A 14369-nucleotide genomic window follows, 5' to 3' on the forward strand; every position below is an offset into this window, starting at 1 on the left:
TGATCATGTTTGGGATATTCTACAGGCCACAATCAACAACCTGATCAACTCTATGCGTAGGAGATGTGTCACGCTGCATGAGGCAAATATTGGTCACACCAGATACTGACTGGTTTTCTGATTCACGCCCCTACCTTTATTTTAAACTATCTATCTGTGACCAACAGATGCATATCTGTATATTCCCAGTCATGTGAAATCCATAAATTAGGGCCTAATGAATTTATTTCAATTGACTGATTCCCTAATATGAACTGTAACTCTATAAAATCCTTGAAATTGTTGCGTTTATATTTTTGCTCAGTGTAGATGGGATTAGGTAGCTGCCTGGCTGACAAACGTTTCATCGATTTTTCTTGTCGACCTCCTCGCTGGTTGAGCAGGGTTGTTTAGTAAAATCTGAGATTCCATGGTTGCACTATAAACTATACTCTATAGCTCAAATTAAATATTTAGACTAGCTAGCTACATCATGTTCTCAAAAGCATTTCCTAAGAGGGGCCGCTTCGACAGAACACCGGAAATAAGTGATACGTTCTATAGATTTCGTTGGAAACAAATAGCTAGCGAATCTATGTTCCGGCTATGAGAGGTCATTCTGGGACTCCACGTCTGTCACATTTGTTATTGCTCCTCTGCACCAAGGGGCAAATTCAAAGCGGATATTTATCTGAGGAAGGCGATACAGTGGGTAAGTATATTCACAACACTATAGAAATGCTGGTAAATAACCACTACAGTGTTTATTCTAATAGCTAGCTAGAAACACTTCAGATAAGCAGAACTCGTTCCGCCATTTTCTGTTTGATAAAATTCTAACAGTTTGCCTAATTTCAGTTTGTGACAAAACAAGTGTAGATAATCATTGTACCATCTAAACCGCTGTGAAATATGTTTTGAGTAACCAAAAATATTGTATTTTCAACTGGTGTACAAAACCGAATGTGAAAGAGCACAAAATAAAACTTAAAGGGACACTTCGGGATTTTGGCAATTAAGCCCTTTATCTACTTCCCCAATGTCAGATGAATTTATGGTTACCATTTTTATGACTCTGCATCTAGTATGAAGGACGCTAGTTAGCAATTGCGCTAGTTAGCAACTTCCTCCAAACTGCAAGCAGAGACATAAAAGGAATCCACAGTTCATCTTACTCGAGGAAGTAGATGAAGGGCTTCATTACCAAAACCCCGAAGAATCCCTTTAAGAACGGAAAGCATAGAAATAGCGCACATAGAACATATCTACCGCTTAGACTTGCTTTCAATGAGTGACAGCTCTATAACTCACTTTTGTATGTGTATTTTATAGGGTCCTCCAAAAAAAGACATATTAAAGCTTTAAGCCAGAGTGTAGGCGAGCCTACTGCATTACTCTTTGGTCGAAGGACCTTGTGTTATTTTCATAGACTAGTTCTGGCAAAATACAGCCAATTACTCCATCTAAACGTGAATCGATTCTCAATTGTGATACGGTTCTAGAAACATAAAGCCCTTTACATTTATCACATCAAATATACACTTACTGTACAGTGTTTTAACTGGCTTAAACTAATTAAACTAATCAAATCTAATCTTTACCACAGTTGCAGCCGACAGTATTTTTTAATTACAACATGTTTCTGGCGGCCTTTCATTACACACATTTGTTCGGAGCATGCTAGATAGCTAATTAGCACAGGTGGTCACCTGTCTTCTGTATACACGCTGTAACATGGAGATATGGTGTAGTAATTTAACCTTTTTTGTTTTTGGAAAATGATTTCTATCTGATATGAAAGATACGTTACTTTTCCTTATGTTTCCAAAACCGTACCTCAAGCGATGCGTGTTCACGTTCAGCGCCGGCGCTGTTAACAAAACTCCCCGGGAAGAAGATGCCATCATCATTGGCATTAAAGGTAGTTAGCGTCTATGAATGGTGTAAACTTTAACTAGGGAGAGGCTGTATGGACACACCTAGTGCCAATTACCTAACGTAACGACAAGCCTGAGGAGGCTGAAAAGATTTGGCATGGGCCCTCAGATCCTCAAAGTTGGCTACATCACCGTTTGGTATGGCAACTGCTCGGCATCCAACCGCAAGGCAGAGGGTAGTGCGTATGGCCCAGTACATCCCTGGGGCCGAGCTCCCTGCCATTCAGGCGGTGTCAGAGGAAGAGCCTAAAAATTGCCATAGACTGTTCTCTCTGCTACAGCACGGCAAGCGGTACCGGAGCGCCAAGTCTGGGACCAAAACGCTCCTAAACAGCTTCTACCCCCAAGCCATAAGACTGCTGAACAGTTAATCAAATGGCTACCCTGACTATTTATACTGAACAAAAATAAACGCAACATGTAAAGTGTCGGCCCCATGTTTCATGAGCTGAGATAAAAGATCCCAGAACATTTTTATACGCATAAAAAGCTTATTTCTCTCAAATGTTGTGCACAAATTTGTTTACATCTCTGTTAGTGAGCATTTCTTCTTTGCCAAGATAATTCATCCACCTGACAGGTGTGGCATGTCAAGAAGCTGATTAAACAGCATGATCATTACACAGGTGCACCTTGTGCTGGGGACAATAAAAGGCCTCTCTAAAATGTGCAGTTTTGTCACACAACACAATGCCACAGATCTCTCAAGATTTGAGGGAGAGCGCAATTGGCATCCTGGCTGCAGGAATGTCCACCAGAGCTGTTGCCAGATAATTGAATATTAATTTCTCCACCATAGGCCGAGGTTGCATCGTTTTAGAGAATTTGACAGTACGTCCAACCCGACCTCACAACCGCAGACCACGTGTAACCACGCCAGCCCAGGACCACCACATCTGGCTTCTTCACCTGCGGGACTGTCTGAGACCAGCCACCCGGACAGCTGAAACTGGGTTTGCACAGCCGAAGAATTTCTGCACAAACTGTCAGAAACCGTCTCAGGGAAGACCTGACTGCAGTTCGGCGTTGTAACCTACTTCAGTGGGCAAATGCTCACCTTCGATGGCCACTGGCCCGCTGGAGAAGTGTGCTCTTCACGAATGAATCCCGATTTCAACTGTACTAGGCAGATGGCAGACAGCGAGCGTGTATGGCGTTGTGTGGGCGAGTGGTTTGCTGATGACAACGTTGTGAACAGAGTGCCCCATTGTGGGGTTATGGTATGGGCAGGTATAAGCAACGGACAATGAACCCAATTGCATTTTATCGATGGCAATTTGAATGCACAGAGATACCGTGACGAGATCCTGAGGCCCATTGTTGTGCCATTCATAAGCTGCCATCACCTCATGTTTCAGCATGATAATGCACAGCCCCATGTCGCAAGGATCTGTACACAATTCCTGGATGCTGAAAATGTCCCAGTTCTTCCATGGCTTGCATATTCACCAGACATGTCACCCATTGTGGTCCTCTGTAGCTCAGCTGGTAGAGCACGGCGCTTGTAACGCCAAGGTAGTGGGTTCGAACCCCGGGACCACATATACACAAAAAAATGTATGCACGCATGACTGTAAGTCGCTTTGGATAAAAGCGTCTGCTAAATGGCTTATTATTATTATTATTATTATTATATTATTGAGTATGTTTGGGATGCTCTGGATCGACGTGTACGACAGCGTGTTCCAGTTCCCGCCAATATCCAGCAACTTCGCACAGCCATTGAAGAGGAGTGAGACAACATTCCACAGGCCACAATCAACAGCCTGATTGACTCAATGCGAAGGAGATCTGTTGCACAGCATGAGGCAAATGGTGGTCACACCAGATACTGACTGGTTTACTGATCCACACCCTACCTTTTTTTTAATGTATCTGTGACCAACCGATGCATTATCTGTATTCCCAGTCATGTGACATCATAGATTAGGGCTTAATGATTTTATTTCAACTGACTGATTTCCTTATATTAACTGTAACTCTATAAAATCTTTTAAATTGTTGCATGTTGCGTTTATAATTTTGTTCAGTGTACTTTGACCCCTGTTTATTATCTATCCTGATGTTATTGCGGGTTTAGCGAAATGCTTGTGTTTCTAGCTCCAACATTGCAGTAATATCTAACAATACACACAAATCTAAAAAGTAAGAGAATGGAATTAAGAACGAGCAATGTCGGAGTCCGCAGTGTGTGTATGATGGGAATTTATAGACATTCTAGACAGTATATGGATAGAATATAAATTATATTCTATCTGAAGAATACATAGGATAGAATTAGTATATGTACAGCGATAGTTAAATAGAATGGACTAGAATACAGTATATACATATGAAGTGGGTGAAACAGTATGTAAACATTATTCAAGTTGACCAGTGTTCCATGTCTATGTACATAAGGCAGCAGCCTTTAAGGTGCAGGTTTGAGTATCCAGGTGGTAGCCGGCTAGTGAAAGTGACTAAAGTTCAGTGCAGGGTACTGGGCGGAGGCGGGCTAGTGGTGAATATTTAACAGTCTGATGGCCTCGAGACAGAAGCTGTTTTTCAGTCTCTCGGTCCCAGCTTTGATGCACCCGTACTGACCTCGTATTCTGGATGATAGCGGGGTGAACAGGCTGTGGCTCGGTTGGCTGAGGTCCTTGATGATCTTTTCTTGGCCTTCCTGTGACACCGGGTGCTGTAGATGCCCTGGAGGGCAGGCAGTGTGCCCCCGGTGATGCATTGGGCAGACCGCAACACCCTCTGGAGAGCCCTGCAGTTGCGGACGGTGCAGTTGACATACCAGGCGGTGATACAGCCCGACAGGATGCTCTCAATGGTGCATCTGTAAAAGTGAGGGTCTTAGGGGTCAAGATGAATTTCTTCAGCGTCCTGAGGTTGAATAGGCGCTGTTGCGCCTTCTTCACCACACTGTGTGTGGGTGGACCATTTCAGATTGTCAGTGATGTGTACAATGAGGAAATTGAAGCTTTTCACCTTCTCCACTGCGACCCTGTCGATGTGGATGGGGGCGTGCTTCCTCTGCTGTCTCCTGAAGTCCACGATCAGCTCCTTTGTTTTGTTGAGGTAGAGGTTATTTTCCTGGCACCACTCTGCCAGGGCCCTCACCTCCTCCCTGTAGGCTGTTGGTAATCAGACCTACCACTGTTGTGTCGTCTGCAAACTTGATGATTGAGTTCAGACGTGCGTGGCCACACAGTCATTGGTGAACAGGGAGTACAGGAGGGGGCTGAGCACGCACCCTTGTGGGGCCCCTGTGTTGAGGATCAGTGTAGTGGAGATGTTGTTGCCTACCTTCACCACCTGGGGGCGGCCCGTCAGGAAGTCAAGGACCCGGTTGCACAGGGCGGGGTTCAGACCCAGTGCCTCAAGCTTAATTATGAGCTTAGAGGGTACTATGGTGTTGAAGGCTGAACTGTAGTCAATGAACAGTGTTCTTACATAGCTTTTCTTCATGTCCAGATGGCATAGGCAGTGTGCAGTGCGATGGCGATTGCGTCATCTGTGGAACTATTGGAGCGGTATGCAAATTGCAGTGGGTCTATGGTGTCGGGTAAGGTGGAGGTGATATGATCCTTAACTAGCCTCTCAAAGCACTTCATGATGACAGAAGTGAGTGCTTCGGGCGATAGACATTTAGTTCAGTTACCTTCGCTTTCTTGGGTACAGGAACAATGGTGGACATCTTGAAGCAAGTGGGGACAGCAGACTTGGATAGGGAGATATTGAGTATGTCCGTTAACACTCCAGCCAGCTGGTCTGCACATTCTCAGAGGACGCGGTTAGGGATGCCGTCTGAGCCGGCAGCCTTGCGAGGGTTAACACGCTTAAACGTCTTACTCACGTCGGCCACGAAGAACAAGAGCTCACAGTCCTCGGGATCGGCGGTGGCCCGCGTCTGCGGCACTGTGTTTTCCTCGAAGCGGGCGAAGGTGTTTAGCTTGTCCAGGAGCAGGAAGTCAGTTTCTGAGACATGGCTGGTTTTCCCTTTATAATCTGTGATTGTCTAGAGTCCCTGCCACATGCGTATCGTGTCTGAGCCGTTGAATTGTGACTCCACTTTGTCTCTCTACTGACGTTTTGCCTGTTTGATTTCTTTACGGAGGGCATAACTAGACTGTTCGTACTCAACCATATTCCCAGTCACCTTGCCGTTGTTAAATGCGGTGGTTCACGCTTTCAGTTTTACGCGAATGCTGCCATCTATCCACGGTTTTTGGTTTGGATAGGTTTTAATCGTCACGGTGGGAACAACATCCCCTATATACTTCCTGATGAACTCAGTCACCGTGTCAGTGTATACGTCAATGTTATTCTCAGAGGCAACCTGGAACATATCCCAGTCCGTGTGATCAAAACAATCTTGAAGCATGGATTCCAATTGGTCAGACCAGCGTTGAACAGTCCTTATTACATGTACTTCCTGTTTGAGTTTCTGTCTATAGGAAGAGTGGAGCAGAATGGAGGCATGATCTGATTTGCTGAAGTGGGGCGCGGGAGGGCCTTGTAGCCGTCCCGGAAGGGAGAGTAGCAATGGTCGAGAGTTTTCAATGCGCGAGTAGCACAGGCAATGTAATGTGTTGGTAAAACTTGAGCAGCGTTTTCCTCAGATTTGCTTTGTTAAAGTCCCCATCTACAATAAGGATATGCGGTTTCCAGTTTGCACAAAGTCCAGTGTAGTTCCTTGAGAGCCGTCGTGGTATCTGCTTCAGGGGGAATATACACGGCTGTGACGATGTCCGAAGAGAATTCTCTCGGGAGGTATTGCGGTCTGCATTTTATTGTGAGGTATTCTAGGTCAGGTGAACAAACACACTTGAGTTCCTGTACATTACCACGATCACACCATGAATAGTTAATTATGAAACATACACCACCGCCTTTCTTTTTCCCGGAGAGTTCTTTATTCCTGTCTGCGCGATGTACTGAGAACCCAGCTGGCTGGACGGGGACAGTATATCCGAAGAGAGCCATGATTCCATGAAACAGAGTATGTTACAGACCCTGCTGTCTCTCTGAAAGGAGATCCTCGCCCTGAGCTCATCTACTTTATTGTCCAGGGACTGAACATTTGCGAGTAATATACTCGGAAGCGGTGGATGGTATGCACACCTCCTGAGTCAGACTAAAAGTCCACTCCAAATACTTATTCTCCTCCGGCAGCGTCTTGGAGCAGCCTCTGGGATGAATGGAATTGCCTTGTGGGGTACGAACAAAGGATCCAATTCAGTAAAGTCATATTTCTGGTCGAACTGCTGGTGAGTTACCTTCGTTCTAATATCCAAATGTTCTTTCCGGCTGTATGTAATAATGCAAAAAACGTTCTCAGCTAATAATGTGAGAAATGGCACAAAAAAACAAACAGAAATACCGCAAAGTTGCTGAGGAGACAGGAACCAGGCGACCATGTCTATCGGCGCCATCTTATCATTTTTACCCCCTAGCTACATGTACAAATGACCTCAACTACCTCATAGCCCTGCACACTGACTCAGTACCAGGACTGCTTGTGTATAGCCAATACTATTTCCTTAAAAACATATACTTTTTTTTTTAGCACATTTGTATTTCTTTTTCATGCTTTTTAACGCTTCATTGATGGGAACGGGCTCGTTAGTAAGCATTTCACTGTAAAGTCTACACCTGTTGTATTCGGCACGTGACAAATAAAATTAGATTAGATTTTGATTTGAATGACCATTGAGTGCAACAGGGTTTTATCGAGGCGCTTCCCACTGTTGCTTCCTTCCCACTGGGCAGCTGTATCACATGTCGCTAGCGGTAGCCAACACCGTGGCCAATTTGTTCCACCCACTTGATTATATTTCAAGTATGAATAACTTAAATAAATAACTTGTAATATATCTGCATGTCACCGTGATACGGTCTACTACTCAGAGAGGGCAGAGTTTGTGCTGCAACACAATCACACGGGGCACAGTGTTGTGTCCTTCGCTCCCGAGTACCGCTTGCCGAGCGCAGCTGTCTTGCAGTAACTGAGGGGAGTAGCTAGATAGTGTTGCTAATATCAGGCCAGGGTGAGCGCTAAAGCACATTTGTTGTTTTTGTAGTCCGATTAAAAACAGAATGATTCTGAACTCTCCCAAGTCCCAATTTAAGCAGACAAGTTTCAAATTCTCGCTGAAGTTTCTAGCTACAAGCATCAACTAGCTAGCTGCAGAGGACTCATTAGGACGACTGCCTGAACCAAATCCGTTCGTCCCCACTAAACTCTCGCTGCGTGACATTTTGGCCACCAAGTGTGTCCGTATAGCCTCTCCCTATTAACTAGCTAGGTAGGTAGATGGCTCACCAACTTGCTAGCTGGTCCACGTAGTTAGCCAGCTAACCTAGCTAGCTAACAATGCTAACTGTTTTGCGATGTACTGTATTTGTGTATGTGAGCCAATAATTTCCTTTGACATGCACGTCAACAGCACCTTTTTTAGAATCCAATAAGTGAGGTGGCCTTAACAAGAAGAATGGCAGCGCCAGAAGCACACATTTCTCAGGGCCTGCCAGGTAACTAGCAAGCTAGTTCCTGCTTATAACATTACATTCATTACTTTATTTGATTTCCAGTAAGGGCATGAAGTAATGAGATACCATACTGTTTATCTTCTTTCTGACACAGTGGGAGGAGATATCCCATTAGAACAACAAAAGGGGAAGAATGACAATACACGGAGCACTCCAGATAAAGACGCTCTGGTAGAGCAGAGCAACCAGACCCAGGATTCCTCTTTGCCCTCGAATACACCAGGGGGTCAGGGCAGCCAGAAGGAGATGGAGGATTCAAATACTGAAGGTGAGAAAAGCTACAAGTTAACCCCCCCAAAAAATAGTACCATCCAATTCCACGATTGTCTTATTGCAGGGCTCGACATTAACGCTTGTCCTCTTGTCCGGGACAAGTAAAAAAATTGTCGGACAACAAGAATGTAGATTTCAGTTGTCCAAATGGACAATTAAACAAAATCACACGTCACAATATCAAGCAATTTCTACGATCAGAATTGGATCAGCGTGGCCAACATTGGAATAATGTCGACTACATAAATAAAATAAAAAGCCCACTTGTCAAAGTGTATGTGATATGCATATTGTCTACAGCCTCGTGTCCAAACCAATGTTGTACACTGAGTGTACAAAACATTAAGAACACCTTTCTAATATTGAGTTGCACCCCCCCCAGACAATGCCCCTGTGGGGAGCGGTGAGAGAGGCTCTGACGACTCTCACTAGTCACTGCTTGTTGTGTTCATCCTCTGTTTTAATGTTTCCTGTTGCACTAGTAAAAAAGCAGACGGAGCCCTCTGCTGCAGTGATGGAACAGCCAGACATTGACCCAGAGGAGAAGGACAACAATGCCCCTGTGGGGAGCGGTGAGAGAGTCTCTGAAGAGGGAGATGAAGAGGGAGATGAAGAGGGAGCTGTAGAGCCCCGGTCCCAGACCCCACCCCTCGTCACAGACCAGAGGGCTACTAAAGAATGCAAAGAGTCGTCCGGTGAGACTGCCACTTCCTTTCTGTTTTCATTGATTACTAGGCATTAGGTAGTCTCTGACTGATGTGATGTGGCACTTGCAATTCAAGGAAATATGCTATAGTCTTTTTAAAATTCTCCCTCAGGACTAATTCTAAACCATGTGCAACGTTGGTAGAATCTTATTCAAAATGATTCACAGCTGTAATGGCTGCCTAAGGTGCTTCCTCCAAGTATTAACTCAGGGGTGTAAAGACATACGCCATCAAGACATCTTCAGTTTTTATTAATTTGGAAAAATCTATAATTTCTTTCACTTTGAAAATGTGTAGTAGGTTGTGTAGATGGGTAGGAAAACCATCTAATTTCATCCATTTTTAGTTTTAATTTGAAGGGAGCAAAATGTGAAGACTGTGCAAGTAGTGTGTAGACTTTCACTAGGCACTGCTTGTTGTGTTCATCCTCTGTTTTAATGTTTCCTGTTGCACTAGTAAAAAAGCAGACGGAGCCCTCTGCTGCAGTGATGGAACAGCCAGACATTGACCCAGAGGAGAAGGACCAGGATTCCTCTTTACTCTCAAATACATCAGGGGGTCAGGGGAGCCAGAACTCGGAGGATTCTAATACTGAAGGTGAGAAAAGTTAAAGGTTTCACCCCCCAAAATGGTACCATCCAATTCCATGGTCGTCTTATTGCAGGGCTCGACATTAATGCTTGTCCTCTTGTCCGGGCCAAGTAAAAAAAATTGTCGGACAAGAAGAATATATTTTTGAGATTTTCAAATGGACAATTTTTAAAAAATCACACAAATCACAATCTCAAGCAATTTCTACGATCAGAATTGGATCAGCGAGGCCAACATTTGAATAATATTGAAATACGTTTTTTATGTTGCCTACATAAATAAAGAAAAGCCTACATGTCAAAGTGTATGTGATATGCATATTAACTACAGCCTCGTGTCCAAACCAATGATGTACACCGAGTGTACAAAACATTTAAGGACACCTTTCTAATATTGAGTTGCATCCCACCCCCGTTTGCCCTCAATTCGCCTCAATAAGTCGGGGGCATTGACTCTGCAAGGTGTCGAAAGCATTCCACAGGGATGCTGGGCCGTACACTACCCATGTCTCCATTGTCTCAAGGCTTTAGAAAAAATCCTTCTTTAACCTGTCTCCTCCTCTTCATCTACACTGATTTGAAGTGGATTGAACAAGTGACATCAGTAAGGGATCACAGCTCTCACCTGGCCAGTCTAAAGCCCTATTCGGACGGGATACGTTTTACTGGGGGTAGCTCAGGTAATGTAATTATGTGCACGAGCACAAATCTCCACATCCGTCATTTTAGTCCCGTCCGAATCTGCCATGTCAGTCATTTTTACTCGGCAGGAAGGTTATTATAACCGCCCTAAGAACCTACTGTTTTTCAGAAAACTCCCAAGGTCCTCTGATAATACTTATCCCGTGCGAATTGTCATCCCTGTGTTTTGAGGTACATTACAGAGTTTAACAGGTGCTGCACCCAGTTTGGGTAAGAACATGTGAACAAATTTGATGCGTAAAACAAAGTGCTATGCACGTAGCCTACAGATGAATGATCTGTTTTGTCATATATCAACTTTCCTAGTGCCATACTTGTCTTTTTTAAAAGATGAAGTGGACGATATTGTGCCAATGAGTCGATGCATTTCCAAATACGTCAGGTAATTTAAATGTCTGCATAGGTTACAGTTCATGGTCCTCTGTAGCTCAGCTGGTAGAGCACGGCGCTTGTAACGCCAAGGTAGTGGGTTCGATCCCCGGGACCACCCATACACAAAAAAATTTATGCACGCATGACTGTAAGTCGCTTTGGATAAAAGCGTCTGCTAAATGGCATATTATTATTATTATTATTATTATTATTATGGTTCTTATTGATATTCATTAGTATTTTGACTTTCTCCGATCTTAAGGCCATTAGGCCAATATTAGGCTATCCCTAGACATTTGAAATGTCTTCACGCCTATATGACCCTCCAGGCTTCCGTCATAACGGTACATTGTGAATGAGGGGATGGGGGGAAGTATTACAGGGGCAGTTTGGTCAAACTAATCCCGTCCGAATCCCCCGCTGGAAAAACGGACATGCTGGGGTAATAATTACATAACCGATGTTCTATAGTAAAACTTGCCCCGTGCATATAGGGCTTATGTCATGGAAAGAGCCAAGTAAATTTGGTTAGGAGTCATTGATGGACAGAAATATTCAAAGTGTCTCAAATTTTCAAGCAATGTTAAGTCAGGACTGAGACTGGAATATTCAGGACCACTGAAATCCGATTGGAAAGCCAATCTGGGGTGTAATTGAAAAATAAAACTATCCCAGGTTTAGGTTTCCAGAAGACTGAGGCGGGTTTTCCTCTTAACGTTTTACCTGGGCTTTGCTCCTTTCATATTTATTTTGATCCTGACAAACTCCCCAGTCCCTGTTGGTGACAAGCATACCCATAACATGATGCTGCCACCACAATACTTGAAAATGCAGAGGGTTTTACTCTGTTGTGTTGTATTGGATTTGACCCAAACCTGTAGTTTTTCATTTAGTCCAAAAAGTTCATTTCTTCGCTGTGTAGTCTTGCAGTACTCCTTAACGGCCTTGTTGCAAAACAGAATGGATGATTTGTTTCACTTTGGAAATGTGTAGTAGGTTGTGTAGATGGGTAGGAAAACCATCTAATTTCATCCATTTTTAGTTTTAATTTGAAGGGAGCAAAATGTGAAGACTGTGCAAGTAGTGTGTGGACTTTTACTAGGCACTGCTTGTTGTGTTCATCCTCTGTTTTAATGTTTCCTGTTGCACTAGTAAAAAAGCAGACGGAGCCCTCTGCTGCAGTGATGGAACAGCCAGACATTGACCCAGAGGAGAAGGACAACAATGCCCCTGTGGGGAGCGGTGAGAGAGTCTCTGAAGAGGGAGATGAAGAGGGAGATGAAGAGGGAGCTGTAGAGCCCCGGTCCCAGACCCCACCCCTCGTCACAGACCAGAGGGCTACTAAAGAACGTAAAGAGTCGTCCGGTGAGACTGCCACTTCCTTTCTGTTTTCATTGATTACTAGGCATTAGGTAGTCTCTGACTGATGTGATGTGGCACTTGCAATTCAAGGAAATAGGCTATAGTGTTTTTAAAATTCTTCCTCAGGACTAATTCTAAACCATGGAAATCAGAACAACAAATAACTGAAGCCTGTTTCTGCTTCTGCTTTTTCCACAGGTAATGTGTCAAAGTTGATGCTCGCTGGGTTTCTAGCGTTTCTGCTGGCCGTGGCGGTGAATTTTTTCAGCTCTGAGTCTCTCTCTGAGAAAACCGATTTCAACCGAACAGAGATCTTCCTCAGAGAGATGAAGAAGGTGGAGGCCCAGTTCCCCGGCCAGCGCTCTGAGCTGTGGAGGAGGAGCAGGATCCACCTGGAGAGGCACCTCCAGACGGCCCAGCCCACAGAGCCAGTCAGCCTGATGCTGACAGCAGGCCGCAGGGGGGAGAGGACGCTGCACTGCCTTGCCCTGCGCCTGGCCAACGCCGTCTCCTCTGCCCTCAACTCCTCCTCCATCCTCCACATCGACGGGGCCAGCAAGACTGGCCAGGACAGCGACCAGGTCAAGCTGGATATCGACACCCAGCTGCGGGATGCCTTCGAGGGGGACCAGCCCGTAGCCGTTGTCTACCGCTTTGAGGAGCTGCCCCCGGGCTCCACGATCATATTCTACCGCTACTGTGACCACGAGAATGCCGCCTACAAGGAGGCCTTGCTCATCTTCACCGTGCTGCTGGGGGGCGAGGAGGAGCTGCCAGCCAGCCTGGGACTGAGTGCTGTGGAGGAGATGGTGGATGACCACCTCCAGGACAGGTTCCTCTCCTCTGACCAGCCGGCCGCCTATGACATGATGGACCTGGACAAGTTCAGTGGTCTGTGGAGCCGTATCTCCCACCTGGTCCTGCCGGTGGCAGCAGAGGAGACCATAGAGCGGAGGGGCTGTGTGTAAAACCCCTGTCTATTTTTACCGTAACACCTTCTACCAGCCTGGTCCCAGATCTGTTTGTGCTTTTTGCCAACTTTTCCGTTCTCAGTGCCATTTTTTGGTATCACACAATTCCATAGGGAGTTGGCCAGCGAGCAGACAGGCCAACCTTCTAATGCTCTAACCACTGAGCTATCTAAAACGTATATATCCCCGCATCCTTCATAACATTATCATCATCATCATCATCTTCACAGTTGTGATGTTTTAATAAATGGTCACAGCACACGCATCCTTCATAACATTATCATCATCATCATCATCTTCCCAGTTGTGATGTTTTAATGGTGGTCACAGCACACAGGGACATGAAAGATTCACGTCATAAAAATGTCTGTAGCGGTCGGCAATAGTAACACTATTAAGGTTTTGGTAATGGGGTTGAGCGGTGCTGTGTCGACCACTTGCCACTTTATTAGTTCAGTCTACTACTAAAGGCAGAGCCAAGAAGAAAAGAAAAAACATTCATCCAGAGAGAAACTGCACTAATGTAATTAGCGATCTGGAAGACACAGCAGGGTGTGTATTATATGTACAGCATGTATGAGATTGTGGTTAATAATTATGGATATGATTTATTATGAGTGTTTTTACTCAGATTTGACTCTTTTAAAAAAAGTTATGTCCTATTTGAATTCTTCCTCCTATAGATGTCTATTAAAGAGCATCCTCTTTGGTGTGTGTATCATTCGTTGTTGTTTTGTAACCAGGGGTTTACCTAGTCAGGAATACTCAGGTTGCCTCACCTGTCAATGATTTTGAGAACAAAGATATCAATAAAACATTGTGCCTTAAAATAATAAATATGGGGTATGTGTGTATTCTGTTGTTCTTTATAGAATAATTAGTGTATATGACATGGGCTGGCTCGTTTTCCAGAAATATGGAAATAGTTAAAAATGA

General features: G+C 44.6%; 1 protein-coding gene across 5 annotated transcripts; it reads left to right on the forward strand.

Moving 5' to 3' along the window:
• The first annotated feature begins 547 nt into the window (after positions 1–547).
• On the forward strand, positions 548–14270 carry LOC121534136 (torsin-1A-interacting protein 2). Of its 5 annotated transcripts, XM_041840632.1 has the most exons (8): positions 550–691; positions 1822–1900; positions 8354–8438; positions 8551–8724; positions 9212–9424; positions 9893–10033; positions 12253–12465; positions 12661–14270. In XM_041840632.1, the coding sequence occupies exons 3-8, from the start codon at positions 8399–8401 to the stop codon at positions 13428–13430; spliced, it is 1551 nt and encodes a 516-aa protein (XP_041696566.1). In that variant the 5' UTR covers positions 550–691; positions 1822–1900; positions 8354–8398; the 3' UTR covers positions 13431–14270. The 5 variants fall into 5 exon arrangements, with proteins under 5 accessions (XP_041696568.1, XP_041696569.1, XP_041696566.1 ...); XM_041840634.2 differs by lacking the exon at positions 1822–1900 and having other exon boundaries at positions 548–691; positions 9893–9951; positions 12312–12465; XM_041840635.2 differs by lacking the exon at positions 1822–1900 and having other exon boundaries at positions 548–691; positions 9212–9270; positions 9952–10033.
• Positions 14271–14369: the final 99 nt, after the last annotated feature.

Source organism: Coregonus clupeaformis, chromosome 20, assembly GCF_020615455.1.
Source record: "Coregonus clupeaformis isolate EN_2021a chromosome 20, ASM2061545v1, whole genome shotgun sequence".
Classification (NCBI taxonomy): Eukaryota; Metazoa; Chordata; class Actinopteri; order Salmoniformes; family Salmonidae; genus Coregonus; species Coregonus clupeaformis.